Source organism: Corapipo altera, unplaced genomic scaffold, assembly GCF_003945725.1.
Source record: "Corapipo altera isolate COAL_440 unplaced genomic scaffold, ASM394572v1 2c, whole genome shotgun sequence".
Taxonomy (NCBI): Eukaryota; Metazoa; Chordata; class Aves; order Passeriformes; family Pipridae; genus Corapipo; species Corapipo altera.
In genome coordinates this window covers 166,611-186,364 of record NW_020884923.1, presented here as the reverse complement: position 1 = coordinate 186,364, position 19,754 = coordinate 166,611, and the positions used below count along the sequence as shown (strand labels likewise).

Genomic DNA, 19,754 nt, shown 5'->3' with positions numbered 1-19,754 from the left:
TATCAAAACAAAACACACTTAGGGAAATGGAGAACCATCAGTCCTTTTAAAACAGTTACAGATCACATTTTATGATTTATTTTAATGTTATGTATCCCACAGATCTGCCAATCAGAATCAACGCATAAAAAAATAATTATAAAAATTAGAAAATCAGTTTTGTTTCCCAAACTTGTAGTTTTGTAGTCAAATTTCTAATGCAAGTTTTAAAAAGTTATCATCAATACTGGATAAAATAAGTGTTCATTGATTCATTCCATTTCATTCTCTAAATTAAAACTTTAGCTTCTCTTATCCTTACTGACAATCTTGTAGCAGCTTTTAACAGGAAGTTTAAAATTCAGACTGAAATTCACGTGTTCTGAAACTTACGAAAACAGCTTTTTGGTTAGCTTTTTTGATAATTCAAAAAATTGCAATAATAATTTCTCACCTGTCCATGGAATATATTCAGGTTCTCTTTCCGGAAGCTCTCCTGTTTTATATAAAGAGGCTCTAGACTGACGATACTGACAGGCAGCTTGTAGCATGTCCTATTTAAAGGCAAGGATGTAAGTATTTTAAAGTCTACCTCCATATACACGGACCATAAAAGATGTTGTCTTTTATAATTCTGAGATGTTCTTTTAATATCCCCATTCTTTCTACAGAATCACAGAATATTCTGAGTTGGAAGGGACCCATAAGGATCATTGAGTCCAGCTCCTGGCCCTGCACAGGACCATCCCCAAGTCACACCATGTGCCTGAAGGTATCATCCAAACACTTCCGGAACTCTGTCAGGTTTGCTGCTGTGACCACTTCCCTGAGAAGCCTGTTCCAATGCCCAACCACCCTCTGGGTGAAGAACCTTTTTCTAACATACAACCTAAACCTTCCTTGACACATTTTCAGGCCATTCCTTTGGGTCCTGTCACTGGTCCCCACAGAGAAGAAATCAGTGCCTGCGCCTCCTCCTCTTCCCCTCATGAGGAAGTTGTAACTGCAATGAGGTCTCCCTTCAGTCTCCTCTTCCCCAGGCTGAACAGACCAATTGACCTCAGCTGCTCCTCACATGGCTTCCCCTCAATGTCCTTCAGCATCTTTGTTGCCCTCCTTTGCACGCTCTCTAAGAGCTTAGTATCTTTCTTACACTGCGGTGCCCAAAACTGCACACAGCGTTCAAGGCGAGTACTTTCTGTACTTCCTCACCTATGCAAGAAACCTCAGTGCTCAAGCACAAGATCTTCACTTTTTGCTACATATTCATGATTTCACAACTTCCAATAAAGATGGTACTTCTCAAATTCTCTTTAACCGTGGCTCAGGAGGAAAATGAATGCTGCTAATTCTGCACAAGGCTATTTTTTCCTTCCTAATATAATTGGATATGTGAAAAGCGCATTCACTTTTGTTCTCATGTCAGTAACTTAGATGGGCTGCATTCAGCTTGTTCTGTGTTACTCAGTGTTTATCTTCCCCTCCCACAAGCATATTGGTTAATGCAGTTCTATACCTTAATGATGTTGTTCACATTTACAACTATCTGAGCCCACTCAATTGATTCCATAGGCATGTCTTTCAGGATTTGCTCCTCCTCTTCTAATAAGCATTCAAAGATGGAATCTATCTGGGACACCTTAAAGACAGAAGGAAAAATTGCACTGAACACAAACATGTCCATTATCAGCTGATATCTGAAAGCCAAGTTAAGAGTTGTATTGAAAAACAAACATATTAGTAGAAACCACATAAATAGCCAAAAATATTATAAAGTATAACTAGTCTAATGGATAATGAAATCACCACTTTATGTTTCATACAATACTTAAGACTACAAAAAATGCCTTCCTTCTGGACTTAAATCTGGAAGGAAAAAAAAAATCCTTATTTTTTGAAGGCAACTCCATAGACTTTCATTAAACATATCCCTCCATCATCTTCTGAAATATTCGGCAGCAGAATCTCTGTTAGACAAAGTATACTTGATAGCATTAAACCATTATTTCTATTTTCTTTCGTATTTATTTTTCTCCATTAGCAACTACTGTCCTCAACAGGAAAAAACTTCCTAAGAATAAATGTTTTGTGCATAGTTCTTCTCAAGAAGGAAGAAAGATATAAAGACAGAGGGTTTGATTGAAACACAGCATAAACTGAGAGCTAGCTCAGCTTGACTAATGTTAAAGAGGACAAAAATTAAGAGAGACTAAATTGATACAATTCCATCAAAGGACAGCTCATGAAAGCAGCTCTATCTGGAAAGCTTCATACTCTTCAGTCCACTCCTTAAAAATTATAACTTGGCATACATCTCCTTATGTGTCAGAGAATTTCACTTGTCTTTTTCCTTACTTATCCATGTTGGGTAGTTGGAAATTAAAACAACTTTACTTTTGCTATATGAAATTTGTCAGAATTTATGTTTCAGCTGCAGACAAAATAAAGTACATGCACTAAAGTAAGGGAAGTACTACCCCACCATTCCAATTTAAAGGGTAATTGTGTAAAACTGAATTGATTTTTACAGAGAAAAGTTTCAAAGTATACATTAAAGCACTGCTGCATTTACTACATGCAATGCTATACAATAATTCAGAAATGACAGGTTTCTTACCTCTCTAAAGAACACATCAGCAGGGGTAAGACTCGGTGGAACATCACACTCCCTTTTGTTTAATGCGATCAGTATAGCAGCATTCACTAGATCAGGTAGCCTGGAGTGGTGATTCTTGAGAACAATAGCTGCTGCCAGTTTCTCTGCGTGCTCACAGAGCAGAAGTCGAGTTGCCATCGGCATCCCTCGCACTGGAAAACTGCCCAGACGTTCAAATACACCAACCTTTCATTAAAAAAAAACCAAACAACAAAACACCACATGCACTTCAAACAGCGTTCTAGATGAACTACTTTAAGACAAAGAAATAATCTCTGTGTGCTGATACCAAAAGAACAGTAGAAATTACCTGATGAAGAAACTCAATGAAAAAGGAATGTGCTTCTGTCTTATCCTCTAGCTGATGAAGGAGAATGAGAGATGTGTTGCTGAAACCAGCTGCTTCTAAAAAGAGAAAAATCTTAGAGCCCTTGGTATCTTAGTTTCTGGGTAACTACCTTTTTTGCCTCTGAGGTAAAGTTATTTCTATAAATTTTTACAGTGTTACCACACTGGTACTTTTTAAAGTATAAGCACACACATTTATAGACTGCTTACTATGCTATTTGTAATGTGTTTTTTCAACTCTATCTATATATACATCTATACGTATTTACAAATAGCTGAAGTAAAGTTTTTAGAAGAAATAAAGTATCTTTAGATCAGTACTATTCTTAAGTACTCAATTAATTATGCTGCTAAAATACAACCTCATCAGCTTACTCTAGTTTTAGTAAGATTCAGATTCAAATTTTTATCTTCATTGTGGAGTAGCTGTTGCTAAATTTACTATGCCCTAGACCACAGCTACTAGAAACTAAAGTGTTAATAGGCATTCAGATCTAATTGACCTTGCATCCAGAATTTTTGTATATTCTAAGTGTGCTTGGAATATCAAGATAAAAAACTTGGAAGAACTATCACCATGAGCAAAATTAGCAAGACTGTTTCCAAGAAGCCATCAATTTTCACTTCTGGCTTTAGCCAGGAATAAACACAGATAGGCTGCCAAATTTAAAATAAAGTTGATTCAGAAAATACCAAGGATATGATGCCTGACAAATTCTAACTGGCTGCAACGCAGAAACAACAGCAGGAAGCATCATCCAACTGTAGCTATGTACATGAATTTTCAAACTAAGCCTCTGCTCTGTAAATGGCAACTACTGCCCAGAGGTGCTGGGGCCACTTTCAAATGAACACTATTTGTAAGAGAGAAGGAAGCATGAACTAACAAGTTTCTTGATAAAAGCATGTCTGCTTTAATCCTTTTAAATCTTTATGTACAACAAATACTCCTAAATTAATTTCTCTAGTCCTCTTTCAGGTAGACATAAATACTACTGCCCCAGAGCGATACGAGCTCACTCTACCCAGGATCCATGCCGAGTAGAAGCTGTGCAGTCACACTCACAAAAGGCTAAGAATGAACAAATAAGTTCTTCCTCTTAACACATCTATTTTTTTGAAAATAATTTAAAACCATACAAGGAAGCATGGAAACACTAAAGTGAGACCACCTGTTCTCTGCACGAAGTACCCTTCTCAGAAATACGTTTTCCTTGCTGTTCGTGTTTACTATATGAAGTCAAGAACTAACCACACTAGACTGCAAGTTTATCTATTAGCCTCATAAGATGCATCTTTAAGCCTTGCTGGAAATGTACCTAATGGTGGCAGAGGGCAAGGGACACCTATGCCTTTTTTGCAAAGTTTAAATTATAATTTTATCTGCAACATTGGAGATGTTATTTCAGAAAAAAAAAAAAAAAAGAAAAAGGAAAACCTCCAGAACAACACACTGCAGTTACCTTCAGGTACAGATTCAGCCCATCTTGGATCAGAGGCAGGGTAGTCATCCATTAAGTGCACACTGATCTGAGTCACTGCCCTATCCAGTTCAGTATCAGATTCCAGATCCGCATTACTTGGAAAGACCTCAACTACCATGCTTTGTGCGTTGACTATATCTTTCCTGAAATAAATGAAACACAAAGTATGAGAAACAAAATAATTAGACAGGATCATAGGAGAAAGAGTCCCTCAGTTAGGATTTTCTAATAGGTTTTTTGTGAAGTGCTTTAGATTATAAACATCAAGCATTTTTTGCACTCATTCTGAGTCTATAGATAAAAGGTATTCCAATTCTTTTAAAGCAAGTAGACTACATGACCTATAAAACAAAAAAGCACAAGCCAGGAAGTGTTTCGAGTCACATTTTATTCTACTGTTCCCATTATTACTATTTAAGAGAAAAGACTCACCATACAGAGGTAAGTCTGGATGTCTCTGGTAGCGAAGTCATGAAATTTCTACTGCTTGCTTTAGAATTCTCTCAAGAGGACACATAATCCCTCCCACTAATGGCAAGAGAGTGAAGCTTGTAAAAATGCTTCAGCAAATATAATGTGTTAATTTTATTTTCTGTAATTTCAAATAATCCTGTTTTATTCATGTCAATAAGTAAAAGAGCAAGAAGCATCCAAATCTTAAACCTCACAGATTTGAATTGTACTGAAGAATTCAATGTAAGAAGTATGCAATATACACAAAAAAACCCACAGATTTGATTTTGTGACTAGTAAATTGAAGTGTTCTGACTGAGAAGGGATATTGTGATTCCAATATTGGCAATATTTATATTTTTCAGGAACCTTTCAGTTTAAACACTTACATGACCAAGGTGTCTTGAAATAAAAAACCAAAAAACAGCAGTGCATCCAGAAATCACACAAAGGTAAACTAAAGTAAAGAATAGTATTAAAAACTGGAATATACTGAATCTTCTACTAAAGAAGAAAAGTCTCTTCTTTACTACCCTGTAGGACATATGTTTCTAAGGAAACTATATGGTACTTTATTACCCCCTTCAAATCATGATGTGCCATCAAAAAGGTCAACTTGCTCTTTCCACAGAACTTCCCATCCCCTATAAAGATCACTAGGTCTCTAAAGCTGCCTGTGCTCACACACAGCTGGTGGACTTTATGTTTCCACTGACTGCACAACCTTCCATTATTTGCTCTGCATCAACTCACTGGCCACCTGGACAGGCCATTGCTACATCTGTTCTGTGGGAGATTGCTCCACTCATTTTACCATACTGGGTTTTTTTGGGAAAAAATCAGAATAAATACTAAACACATAAAATTATTATTTTCTTCTAGTTTTATAATTCTAATTCAGACTTTAATCAAAATAACGTTAAACTTTCATACTGTGTCACACTGTTTTCCTTACTACCTCCCAATTTCTTCTGTTTCCAACCCCCTTGTTCACATCCTCAATGACATCAACCTTCATGTTTGGAAAGCTCTCAGGCCTTAGCTACTCCAGTCACCTACAGCCATCTTCAGCAGCTCTTTTAATGACACTTCTCAATACACATAGATATCATCTAAATTCTGTGCCTGCTTTCAGATCTTGCATTGGTATCCTTTGTTCTATGTGCCTAATCCCCTTCATTATCTCTTACTTCACATTACCTTTATTTCAAAAGCACTCCTACCTCCTGTTATCTTAAATCTGTTCTTTCCAAGTTTTAAGACTCTTTAAGGAGATTAGTCCTAAGAGGGTTTGTGGGTTGTTTGTTTTGGCTTTTTTAATAAACATATATTGAAAAAATTCCCTCTAAATATAATTAACCTAAGTTTACAGATCTCTTTTTCTTCTTCTCTCTCCTTTTCCTCCTCTGTTCACATGACTCACCCCAACATCAAACCTTTCAGAGGCATTGCATGCCTCCCCACAGTCCAATTGCTTTAATCAGGATAGTTCGACAAACGGTGTATTTCCTTCCACTCCTCATATCATTCAATCTAAAGAAGATATCGTCCTGCACAAACTCTGCCATGCTTAATCTTCATGGCCACATAAATAAGTAAATAAGCAACTTCAAAAGTATTACTGAAAACAGCTACGTGAATAAAAAATGAGGATGAAAAGGAAAGTTTTTTTAAGAAGAAAACACCACTTACTAAAGAATAAAGAACTCAAAATGCAAAGTTGAAAGTTGTTTCACTGGCACTAATGTACCAATAGAATTTACACAGAATAAGTGAAAAGTCATTGTAATTCGAGAAGTCTGCTCCTTTCTAGCACGTATCACTTCTTCACTAGACCATAAGATGTATTTAACATTTTCCTAATGAAGATGTGTGTCATTAAAACAGCTATAATTAAAATAGCACAAGATTTTCTTTACCAAGACAATCTACTAAAGCATCAGAGCACCTTCAAAAATAGCAAAAAAAAAAATCTCAAAGGCCAAGTGCAATTTCTACCTGCAGTACTGTAGAAAAGCAGTTTTCAGTAATTTAGTCTTATCTTCTTGAGCTATAACTTCTAGCCTACCGGTGCTGTCAAATGCAGGACTCTGAAAATACAAAGTAAAAACTTCAGCTGAAAGACAAATATTAATTTTCATTATGAAATGAAAACAATTTTTCTAAGTACTAACAACACAGATTCAAACAAATAAATAAATCAGTGAAACTGCTTCCATCTGGAAGCAATTGAGTTTAAGTCAAATATAAGCCTCCAAGATACATTACAATGAAAGTCCCACAGAGGTTTGACCAACATTCTCACCAATTGCAAAGAAACTTTCACCAATGTATTCCACCAGTCAGATTTTTTATGATAATTATTTTGACATTCAAACCCACCATTTCTGACAGAATTTAAAAGGTACTGTCATCCACAATAACAGTCTAAGTGCAGACAAACCTAACTAGACATTAGTTCATTAAAAGAAATACAGTTCCATCTGAGCAATCACACGAAAGTCTTCCATTAAAATGCTAGTTAATAATAACTAGTATGATTTTAAATGTGATTTAATTAGAATAAGGATTAAAGCTCGCTATTACCCCATATAAATATTCTCTAATTTATACTGTAACAACTTCTCTGTTTTCCCCTCCCACTCCAGGGACAACTTGGCAACAAATTCCACATACATTTTAATTTGTTGTAAGCAAGAGCTTAATAAATGCATATTGCACAAAACACCAACAAAAACACTGTCATAACTTTTCAATAAGATTATGTTAATATATATATAAAACAGTGAATAAACAATATTTAGCCACTATGTAGCCTTTGTCAGCTTAGCTTCCCAAGCATGATAAGAAAAAAGTCTCTCATATACACAAAGGAACAGACACAAAAGACTGAAGAAACCATCCTGATCAAAAAGGGAGAACGTCGGCTGAGTCTCTGCATTAGTGTTCTCTCAGGCCTAGCGACAGACAGTAATACACTTATGTGAAAAAAACTATAAATTTCATAGAAGTTTCAACTTCAAAACAAAGGAAAACAAAAAGTTACCCAAGCTGGCAGATGATGTAAAAATTCTTGGGTTTCGAAACTGCCTTCATTACAAGTGTTTGAGTTTCTATTTTAAAAAAAAACTTTGAAACTCAAACAAGTCAGGATTTCCACAATGAAAATTAAAAGGTGACAGAAAAACATTTTATTTCTAGGCTGCTTTCAACCAGTCAAGTAAATAACCATTACCTCACTTCTTGGTCCAGCAATAGAAGAGGACAGGGCATCTTCAAGGTCTTCAGGAAGCACAGAAATGTTTTCTCTAGATAAGATAGTGAGAAGTCCACTTTTTTTGGCAAAGAAGATGGGGAGGCTATTACAAGAACCTGCTCCTAAAATGCTATCTCCTAAGATGAGAAGAGGAAAAAGAAAAGCAAGCATATAAACAACACTTTAATTAAGAAAAAACGTGTAACAGTTTCATATGCAATTATTAACTTTTGTCATCAACGAACAGTAACTGACAATTACACCTGACATAGAAATTGTGGAACTATTTTCTACTGAATATGACTTCCAGATACTGTAAATGTAAAAAAAAAAAAAAAAAAAAAAAAAAATTTCAAATTCTATGTAGGGACTGATGTGCCTGTCCTACTTGAAAACACCTTTGAAGGTCAAGGATGACACACTTAGAGACATCTGATACAGACACCTAGTATGAATTTTAGGCTGAGCCTCTACACCAAGTTAACTTCAAGGAAAAAAAATAAACCCCTCACAGCGAATATTGGCGGGGGGGGAGGGGGGAAGTAAAAGTCCCATAAACAACCTTCTCATCCTTTAATATACCAAGAATAGGGATCTACCTTCATTTTCATTTGAAACACGTAGAGTAACAATACTGGATGTCACATCAGCACTTTCTCCATACATTCAAGGGAAATCCCCAACTTGAAACACTTAATAAAGGGCCATAAATACGATATTGCTCTCTGAGAAATATAAATACTGGAAAAATATTCAGTTGGAAGGTATCAACAAAACGTGATCCCCCTCCCTAGCAAGTTACCTTGTATGCCAAATATGATTTTCTCTTGTGGTAAAGAAATTCTTCCAGTTCCAGTGGAACAAGCAAACACTTCGTCTTCCTTATAAAGGTAAGCAGCATGGCTGAAGTAATCTGGGACTACCAGACAGCACAACACTTCATCTTCTGACTGAAAGAGTTAAATATGAACACTATCACATATAGAATCAATACCTTAAAACAAACATCTAAAATTTTAAATGCTGATCCAAGTTGCCTGAATTTGTTTTAATTTTTAACAATGAGATATCAATGCAACTTACAACTTAAACCCCCTAACAAAATCACCTTTTTTCCCCTAAAACTTTAGATCCTGAGGGTTTTTTTCCTTCCATATAGTATATTCTTGCTAATTTCACACAGAGAGATAAGTAAACAGATCAATTATTCTACAGTTTTCACATTCTCCTTCCATCTTAAAGAGTTTTAAGATACCATTACAAGCAGCTGGGAGAGGGGGAAGAGTGGAAGACGTTTACCAAAGAAAGGTAGCGCCCAAGTTTATGCTTCCAGAAGACACAGCACAACCAATGTACTCTACTCAACATGCATTCCCCTCCCAGCAAGCCAGCTGCCTAGCACAGACCAAAACACAGGTCTCTTAATTCCTTGTCCTGCAAAAAGAGTCTCAACAGAGTCTGACATCTGTTCTAAATGGACTGCAAGAGCATATCACAAAATTAATCTGTAGAAACTTTCACAGACAGGACAAAAATTAGGATAAATTAGTAGGAGTCAGACACTTAGACTTTTACTTTTGGTGCTTTTTTAATCTTATACTTTAAAATACAAAGCTTAAACTTGACATACAGTTAGTATTAAACTTAAAGAGATGCTGGTACACATTTTCCCCAGAGTGTTATGAACACATACTTCCAAGAGACATTTATTTTCCTTTAGACAAAAATCTGTCAGATAATCTATGTACAGGAATACTCTGAAACACTGTGCTTTCTTAGTTCAGTATCAGAGCCTTCATTAGCTTACCTGAAAAGATGGATTATACTGTGTGACCTCCACGATGACATCATCAGACATCTGGTAGCCTTTATCTTCTACTGTTATCAGAGTGTAGTAGACAAGACATGGACGATCTCCAGGATGCCATGCTGCAGCAAGTATGACCAGCCCATCACTGTTCAACAACAGATAGCACAGCATTGAGAGATTATTACTACATATTTTACTTGCTAAGACTCTACCACTCGAAAAAAAGATATCTAAGTACAATACAAACTAAATATTTTCCGGTCTTGTAGGTTTTTTAGAGAGAAAAATTATACTATTTGTTCTTTCAAGCTATTAATTAAGCGTTCATATTGCACTAAAAAACTGAAGCAAGGCAGTGGTAATTTTATATGAATAAATTAAATACAATAGAGACTGAATTCTCTCCATTTGCTGGAACAAGTTACACTTGCTTATTTGTTAACTTTGTAATATCAAGACAAAACAAATACCCAAACCGGATAAAATGACACTAAAAAGAGGAACGGAATTACTATCAGGTAAAGAATCTGTAATGCTAAAAATGCCATAATGATGGCATGAAGTATAGGATAAAAACCTAGTTGGCTTATTTTATGAACAATGCCACTCCAGTAAAATTAAATTGCGATTACTTACATGAAATTTTTGCAAGAAAACAGATTCATCTCATTAATGTAGGTTTTACCAGATACAAGTGTGCTTCCTTACCGATTCTGTTGCAAATCCATGTATTGTATATTTACTCCTCCTTTGATATCTTCATAGTTACTTTCAGATCCCTAAAAAACCAATACATCTGTCTTTTAATGATATGTAAACAGGCTTAATTAATTAAAAAAACACACAAATCCCTTCCAGGTGAGCTGGCTCTTACCCAAATTGCATCTGTAATATGTTCTTTCAGGATCCTGCTGATATCCCAGCTGAGAATATAACGTTCTGATGAATCATCAATCTCCCATTTGTTTAGATTTGAACTTGTTAGCATATAAAAGCTTGATCTCTCTCTATCCCAAAGAACGCTGGAAATCTGTATTTAAAAAAAAAAAAAGCTAAAAAGGTTAAAGCAAAGCCTTAATATTTGGATACAATAACCTAAACCACTCTCAGTCCACAAAAAAACCCAAATAAACACTTCCTTGGCCAATGTACACAAGTTACAATCAAGATGAGTATTATGATAACTTCCGAGAGAAGTCTTATTTTATAGATATAACAACATCTATAGTAAGTACATTTCTCCTACTTTCTGCCAGCTTCTGAGGAGTTCATTGACAAAACTCAACGTGACAATCCACCCTTGGCAACTCTAAATCACAAAAGTAGAGTTACAGGTTATTGGTTAGTTTCTTCAAGTTGTAATGAAGCTACCACTAAAAACGGCAGGACTCGGAATCATGGCATATACCCCAAGTATATACCCAAGAAGTATTATTATTTCAAAGTCTCCTTTAATTTGGACTTAAAGAGAAAGTCAGCAATCACCTTTACAAAGCATATAGATTTATTTGGTTTCTGTCTTTCAAATTCCAAAGAAATATAAGCAACATAAATGAGCTGAGTCTTACCTTTTTTGGTCATCATACACCCTTACAAGATCTTTTCTTTTTCCTTTCTTAAACACTGAAGCTAGAAATTACAGAGAGAAATTAAAACAGATGAATGTTTTTCAAGCTTACCAGAGCATCATTTCCAGGAGACAATATACCCAGAAGAGAAGAAACCTTTCTACCAATTCCAGAAAACATGCCCTGACCCTGTGGCAGGGCATGCTGTTGAATCTTGCCAGAACTATCAGGTATCAACCGGACTAGCTGACCTCTGGAAGATGATAAAATAAAGCTTCCTCCCTAGCAAAAAGAAAAAGCAACTACATTAAAAAAATAAAAATCACATTCCTGAAAAAATTCTATTTTCAGTTAATAATCTTTATGTCAGCTCATAAGGGTAAACACTAAACAAGAACAAGATACAAGGCATCCTTAGTACTTAAGAGCTAGCAAAGAAAAAGAAGCATTTATCACATAAAAGGTGGTTTAAACAAATTTTCCTCATTATTCTCTATGTTTGAATCAGTGCAGCACACAGTTTACAGTATGCTTTTTAAATTTTAAAATGTTGTCCTAGTTAGAACAGCTGGGCCCAGTTCATCACTGGATGGGTGTAACCCAAAACTGTGTATTCTATAGCCTTCCATGCCATTTCCCAGAAACTGTTGTCAATAGACTATTTGCACCCTCTGCCCAGAGCAGCCTGACTCATCAGGCTACCAACTGGGTGTTAAGAGGCCTGCAAGACAGAAGGGTGTTTTTGTCCTCACGCCCATTGAAAAACCCCCTGCCCTGAGGGAAGTACTGAGCATTCCTGCCTGAACTGGAGAATATATAATCTTGGAGTCTTGGGACTTTTTACCACTGTGGGATCCAGAGGAAGACTGCAGACCGCCACTTTCAACCAGACTGAGACCACCACTCTCGACTGGACTGCAACCAACACTTTTCAACCAGACTGCAATCACCACTCTTGACCAGACTGCAACAGCACTCTCACCAACAGGATTCTTCCCTCTCCTTTTACTTTGGACTCAGGGGTGCCAAAGAACACCATCCTGTTCATGCCCCACGGTGCTGGGTTATATATTTGGGCTTTGTGGGTTAAAACCAATTGTTTGTCTGTATAATCATATAATACAGTATAAAATACTGTATTATTTTATTAAATTGTTATTCTGATTTATAATCTCTCTTTTGAGTTGAGTTCATTTCCCCTGCTGGTTTACCTTTAAACCAGCACAAATGTATTTTTTGAAAAAATATTAAAATAAAATATACTTAATAACTTTCTCACAGGCATGCTACATTTAACATTCCCATGATTAATTATTATTAAATAACACTGAACTTCCACATGTTCATTTAAAATTCAAAGCATTACTAAACACACCGTAACCTTTCCTTTTTTATGCAATAGTATCTTATCCTAAAGGACACTAATGTAAGTGAACTGCATAGCAAGACTTCCATCCATTTATATAAAGAAAAAGACAAACATCTGACTAGTACTTAGCACTGGCAGAGACTCATTTTCTTAGCTTTGTATGATATTTTTATCCATGAAACTCAATTTCAGTTATAAAAGAGAACCAGTATCTCACATAATCCTTGAAATCTAGCAATGAAAAACAATGAAAAAAAAATCTGTAATATTTATTGCAGATTTGGGACTGGTAACATGGAGCATGCTCTTCTGTTTTTAGATTAGGAATAAATCAAGTATTTTAATATAAATCATACTGTTTATTATTACCTTTACTGCTGTCAGGAAACTGCACAAAGAGCCTCCAAAGTCTGTAAAAGTGTCTGTATAGGAACCTTCATGTGCAAGATTGGGCCAGTAGCGCACAGAACCTTCGCTGGTAGCCACCATTATTGCCAGAGACTGGAATTAAAAAAAAAATTAACAGAACATGCAAGACAATAATAATCAGATTGCAGCTTTAACTAAAATGTGTTATATTACATATCAAGACTGTGCGTGACAAACAAAAAAGTAGTAAATACAAACGGATGCACACTGACAAATCTGGAACTGAATCACAAAAAGATTATGCAGCATAACTTAATTCATGCAGGGAATGTTACACTCGCTTATTTTCGCTAATATTTACTGCCAAGTATCAAACCTGACCTTTTGAACAGATAGCATACCACCAAATGTTTTCAAATAAGTATTTGATAAAAAAGTATATATTCAAAGCTATTCTAAAGGTGCTTTTAAACAATTAAAATTTAAAATTTGGTCACCTGCAGGGAAGGTGCTTCACCCGAGGAATTGAGACAAGATATAGCTGCTAAACTAGAACTCCATGGGAAGTCACTGGGTGGCAGCGGCAGCTCCTTGCACAGAGATAACTGGAAGAAAGAAAGAAAGAAAGAGATGCCATAATAAATATGAGACTGCAAGAATTTGTTCCTCTGTCACAAAGCCATTAGACTTTTTTACTCTCCCGAAAATTAAATTTCAACTAGCCCAGATACTGTGTAAGGGAACCAAAAGAACGTCACACGACATTTTCAGCAAGGTTGTCACAAAAGCTAAAAAACACCTACTTGTCTTTGTATATTTTCAAATATAACTGGTTTTCTTTAGTTATTTGAGTTCCTTATTATAGTACTCTTATATATATGCATATAGTGTGCATATATATGTATATAGTATTCCTTATTATTGTATTCCTTAATACAATATTCTAACTAGGCAGCAAAAAATTAAAATTAAAAATTAAACTAGAAGCACTTGAGAAAGCTTACTAGGCACTAACAGAATAGAGAGGGGAAACACTGCTTCCTCCCCTATGCCCTCTCGAAGTTAAACAACCAGAAAAGTTTTAATCCCTTGAAAAATCTCTACAAGTACTAGAATGCATATACTTGACACTCCACTGTGAGTGCAGGACTCATATAATTAAATTATATTGCACTAATTGAAAGATACTAATTTTGTAGCTATAGATTTTCTCTGACTATAACTGCTATTCACTGAAATGATGTTGAAAGAAACATTATCCAGAAGGGGGAAAAAAAATTCTTGACCTTACAAATCTAGATAAAACATATGTTCAGCACCTCTGAAACTAACCTTTTTTGGGTTTTTTGACAAGTTGAAAATCAGACCCAGAATAATCTAAACCAATCTGTAACATATAACTAGTTTTTAACTATCAAAATAAGATTTATCAAGACAATCTGACAAAAGAGCCACACTACTAAAACACAAAGAATTAACCTTAGTGTCAAGGTGACAATTAAAACTGAAGAGCTTGAATTTCAGTTACTGTTAGCATGACTTCATACCAACCCCGCTGCTTCTGGGGGAAACCAGACAAACTCCGGTTTATAAAAGAAATCTTGTTTTAAAAAAACTCCAAAACCTCACAACTGCATAACATGTTCAACTAGAACAAAATACAGAGTTCCATTTTCATCTTTCAGTTACCTTAGCTACTGCAGACTGACCAATCTTCCAAATAATCAGCCTTTCTTTATGGACTAGCCAGGCCCATCCACTTTCATCCACCTGAACACTCAGCTGGTCATCAGCTACACAAAAAAGTAATTTTTTAAAAACATTCAGATTTTTAAAACACTGCAGAGCAATCTTTAAACCAGTAAAATTTCTTTCTTATTGGAAAATAAGAAATATTTTATATTAAATTAGTTTCCATATAAGAATTTCCATCTATTTGATTAAGATATCAAATTACTACATGTAGTTTAAAAACCCATTTGACAAACACTCAACTTTTGAGACTGAAAGGTAAGACAATCCTAGAAGCTATTTCCATCAATTTAGAACAGATTATAATAGCTTCGTAAATCACTCAGCAATTTTTAAGATGATTTTTAAGATACATATTTGGTTCCTCCTGTCTATCTAAAAACCTACTATTAGCTTTCTTTACAACCTTGCATTTCACAATATATTGGTTAAGACAGCACCTGAAAGATATTTCCATGCATTCACACCCACATGGGTGCTATTACAACTATTGTTACTTAACCAACACAGATTCAAAGCAAGCCACAGACATTTCAGTTTCCACTGTAAAGTCAGGATTTAAATGGCATCAACAGCATGTTAACACTTCCCTCACCTACCAATTTTCCTAAAAAACCAAAAGATAAAATAAATTCTTACCATCAGCCTTCTTCAGGGCTTCCATAACCTTAACAGGCAGAGAGGATCCAAAAGCCTGAACATCGTAATTAATAGTCTCAGTTGCTGTAGGAAGCTGGATAACTCTGGTAGGAGTTGCTCTACAACAAAACAAAAAGTCATAGTTAGCTTTTTATTGTTTCTTCATCAGCTTCAGCAGGCATTTACTTCATTAGTATCTGTACAGAAATAGATTTCTGTAAAATAAACATGCTCCCTCTGAGAGCACCATCTAAAGCAGTAATTTGGTAGCCTCCTTACAAGTTGCTAGCTGTCATCAAATTCTTTATTTTTAAAGAATTGACACTGAATATGTAAGCAAACCAACAACAGAATCACTGTTCAACTTCTCTACACTCTGGTTATCTGTAGAATAAAGCTATCCATCATGTCAGGAGAAGCTTAAGAGAAGTTCTTCTCTGACTGCAGGGCCTACTTCCATCCCTGACACTGCCGGGCAACAATTGTTGCACTGTGCAATACCTTAAACACTCATGGCAGCCTGGATCAGACTGCACTTCTACTGCCTTTATTTTAGTGTGGAGAGTGTAATTCTTATCTGTTTCATAACATAATTTATAAAAGCTACTTTGCATCTTCCCCCACCTTTTCTCTCCAGAACAGCATAGGCCTGTCTTGTCTTTTGAACATGATTAAGCCAGCAAATTTCTCTGCTTTTAGAAAAATGCCCTCGTTTCATTTCTTCTCACAAGTGAAATGCTGTCACAGGCCTCCCAGTGTGAAATGGCAAGAGATGATGATATACAGCTAAAGACAAGCCTGAAATCCAGTTTGCAAAAATTATTAAACACACCTGAAGTAAAAGCTCCAAAAACTGAAAACAGGTCATCTTGTTTATCTCAACAACAAATAGATGCTCTTGAGAAAAGAACTTCTGAATCCCTCTGAAATTGATCTGAGGCTCATGTTGTTTCTCGGGTTTGATTTATACGGAAGAGAGAAGAGAGGAAGCTGGGAGCAGGGTGCAGAGGGAAGGAAGGGAAGGGATGGGTGGGTGGGTGTGAAATACCTAAACTTTGACTATTTTATCCTCTTTTTAAATGCAGAGGTTCCTATTATTTTCATATATCACACATGTTTCATACAGGCATACATTTGAGGCACTCTCAAATTCAAAAACTAATAAGAAATAATTTATAATGCTGAACATGCAGTACCCTATATTTATAGTTTTAATGTACAATACTACTTTTAAAAAACTTTGAAACCATTTAACTATGAAATGTTTTGTCAGAATTTGTTATCATGACAACAGAATATAACAGATATCCTACAAAGAATCTGAGAACGCTCAGGAAACCACAGACCAAGAAAGTCTTACTACTCCAGCAGAAAAGTGAGCAAAAAAGAGTAAGTGTAGTTTAGTAACTCTCATAGGTTTTGTTTTTATTTCCTCTGATATAGGTGTGTCTTCTTAAACTGGTGTCAGGGTCTAATCCCAGCTGACAACTCACTACTAAGCAGTGGCTTGCTCACTCCCTTCACCCCCCTGGTGGGACAGGGAGGAGAATCAGGAGAAAAAAACACATTAAACTTGTAGGTTGAGGTAACAACAGTCCAATAATTGAAATAAAGTAAAATAAATTAATACTAATTATAATAATAACAATATTTTATATAATGCTGATTCAGCCTTCAGTGATGATCCACAACTGCAATAACACAGCCTTTAAATTTTCTCACAAATCTTAGTCTACGTATCCAGTGCCTGAAGGACCCTTGTTATGGAAGGCTTAAACGTGTGGGTGACATGGTCCTTGGAGAACAATGCCTGTAGAGAGTGGTCCTTTAAATGGACAACATGCTATCTGTTCTGTGAAGTAAGGGTGATGTCTACCACATTGTAGGTTTCTGCTTCATACTCTCCTCTCCTCCATGAACAGAAAATCATAATAGGAATATATGTATAAACAGGGAGCTTGAAAATGAATCATTTTCTTTCAGTGGAAGCTTATTGTAGAACAAATCCTGTATAAAAGAAAGCAATAAGCAAAAATAATAAAGAAAGGCTAATTTATACACTAGAGGAAAAGTTCCATTGTATAAATCCATACTGTTGTCTAAAATCTTCAGCACTATCTTCAACGAAACCAACTTCCAGAGTGACAGTGTCTTGACAGTACAGTGTTATTTAGGATAAACAGCAAACAGAACTTCTGAGTTACTAATGTGGAACAAAAGGCAAAACATAAAACATCATCATGACGACTCCACACAGAGCTTCCTGAGTACTCGAATGACCTAGCACGCACACTGTTCAAAAGCACACCGCAAACAAAAAAGACCAAACAACACACTATTGGAAAGAGGCTTATGGGTGATCACGGATACAGATTATCTCAGAGTAAATTCCCCCCAAAAAACCAAACCCCAAAAATGGTAAACCCGCGTTCGCGAAACAGCAACGTTGCAACCTGCAGCTCCTCGAGCATCCAGCACCGCGGCAGGGTCTGCCAGGCGCGGGGCAGGACTCACCGTGCCGAGAGGGAGCCGCTCCTCCGCGCCGCCGGCGAGAACAGCACCGGGGAGGCGGCGGCCGCCACGACGGGCATGTTCTTCCTGCCGCCCGGCCGGGACAGAGGGCTGGGGGCGGCGCTGCCCAGGGTCCTGCGGGCTGACCCGCTGGGGGTCCGCGGCGAGGCGGGAGCCGACGGGAACATGGCTGAGGATGCGGGAGTAGCGCCGGGCCCGTACTCCCGCCAGGCGCCGGCTGAGCGCGTCACCGCGGGGCGGGGACGGGAGGGAGGAGCGGAGAGGGAAGCGCTGGGAGGAGCCGAGCGCGGCCCCTGCCGGGGAGCGATGGAAATCCCGCAGCACCCGTCGGGCTGCTCCCACGGGATACCTGTCCCGGATTCCCAAGGCTGGGTTTAGGTGCCGTGTCTCACTGAACTCACACGGTTAGCTGGCACTAACCAGGTGGAGCGTGGAAAGGTGGTATGTTTCACAGCTGTGGTAAATAACAATCACGCACTACAACTATTCAGTGGTATAGCAATAAGATTTTAGCATTCAAGGGGAAGTAAATTTTCCTCACTGAAAGAAAATACTCAATGGCATTGGCTTGTATGAAAAAGAGCTTTCAGAAGGTAGGTAGGTACCATCCACTTGGGGAAGAAGTTGAGTTGCATGTATAGTATCAATAAAGCTAATTAGTTAACAATAAAATTAACCAAAACCAGCATATTCAAAAATTTCCTATAATTTTCCAAAAACATGTTCTTTGATTAAAGAGTCAGGTCTGTTAGGTTTTCTGTGTTGGATGTGGTCCAATATGACAGAACCCAAATGCAGAGCAGATAAACTTGAGACGGTTAATGTGGCACGACTGAAGTATAAGGTACCTGTCAGTTTAAGTGCTTTGCCTTTTAAATTAAAGCTGTCTCCTTTTGCTTTGATTTTATGGGAAAAGCAAAATATGAAGATCTAGTGGAGCTTCACTATAATATTACATGAATGTAGGATCCTTCTCTATACAGATGATGCTAAATCATCATGTTTCTGTCACTTCATCGAGAAAAACAAACCAAATCAGGAACTGCACACATAAACAAGCATACAGGGAAAAACCTGAATAAAATTCAAGCTGACATCCACACTTTCCAATATCAATGAATAGTGACATTCAAATTATTTTTAAAACCCTTCATATGTTGTCACTAAAATATTTAAGGCAATGTAGCTTGAACAGTCATTTTTTGCTGACTGACTCCTGTCTACAGATAGCTACACTTAATTAGGGAATTACTCGGCTTCTTTCTGTTGTCCCAGCCCTGTGTTAATATCTCCATCTTCAGGAGGGAGGATACAACTCAACATTTAAATCTTATTTTCAACACAGAAATAGTTTATGCTGATAAGGGTTAGAGGCTTAACTGGTGGATTTTAAAATCACCTTGTGGGGTTTTGCATCTTCAGAGATTATATTGAAAGAGATTCTTAAATTAGAATTATAAAGCCAATTCTACACTGCCAAATGTATCCTCTTGCAGTTATTTAAATTAATGTAATTCTCCTATTTTACCAGTTGTCCTT

The 19,754-nt window shown here is 36.7% G+C and overlaps 1 protein-coding gene across 2 annotated transcripts in view; it reads right to left on the bottom strand.

The window, feature by feature from the left end:
- The window catches only part of NUP133 (nucleoporin 133), a 31,697-nt gene extending 13,289 nt beyond the window's left edge, over window positions 1–18,408 (bottom strand). The window contains exons 1-17 of one of the 2 annotated variants that reach the window (XM_027657415.1): window positions 18,198–18,408; window positions 15,684–15,802; window positions 14,982–15,085; window positions 13,790–13,897; window positions 13,293–13,424; window positions 11,666–11,836; window positions 10,861–11,016; window positions 10,695–10,765; window positions 9,984–10,131; window positions 8,979–9,126; window positions 8,156–8,313; window positions 6,919–7,010; window positions 4,447–4,610; window positions 2,946–3,040; window positions 2,597–2,821; window positions 1,496–1,618; window positions 434–533 (exon numbers count right to left, since the gene is read on the bottom strand). In XM_027657415.1, coding sequence (XP_027513216.1) covers window positions 434–533; window positions 1,496–1,618; window positions 2,597–2,821; window positions 2,946–3,040; window positions 4,447–4,610; window positions 6,919–7,010; window positions 8,156–8,313; window positions 8,979–9,126; window positions 9,984–10,131; window positions 10,695–10,765; window positions 10,861–11,016; window positions 11,666–11,836; window positions 13,293–13,424; window positions 13,790–13,897; window positions 14,982–15,085; window positions 15,684–15,802; window positions 18,198–18,382 — 2,299 coding nt within the window. In that variant the 5' untranslated portion in view covers window positions 18,383–18,408. The remainder of the gene's footprint in view (window positions 1–433; window positions 534–1,495; window positions 1,619–2,596; window positions 2,822–2,945; window positions 3,041–4,446; window positions 4,611–6,918; window positions 7,011–8,155; window positions 8,314–8,978; window positions 9,127–9,983; window positions 10,132–10,694; window positions 10,766–10,860; window positions 11,017–11,665; window positions 11,837–13,292; window positions 13,425–13,789; window positions 13,898–14,981; window positions 15,086–15,683; window positions 15,803–18,197) is intronic. The other variant, XM_027657414.1, reaches the window with a different exon arrangement.
- Window positions 18,409–19,754: the final 1,346 nt, after the last annotated feature.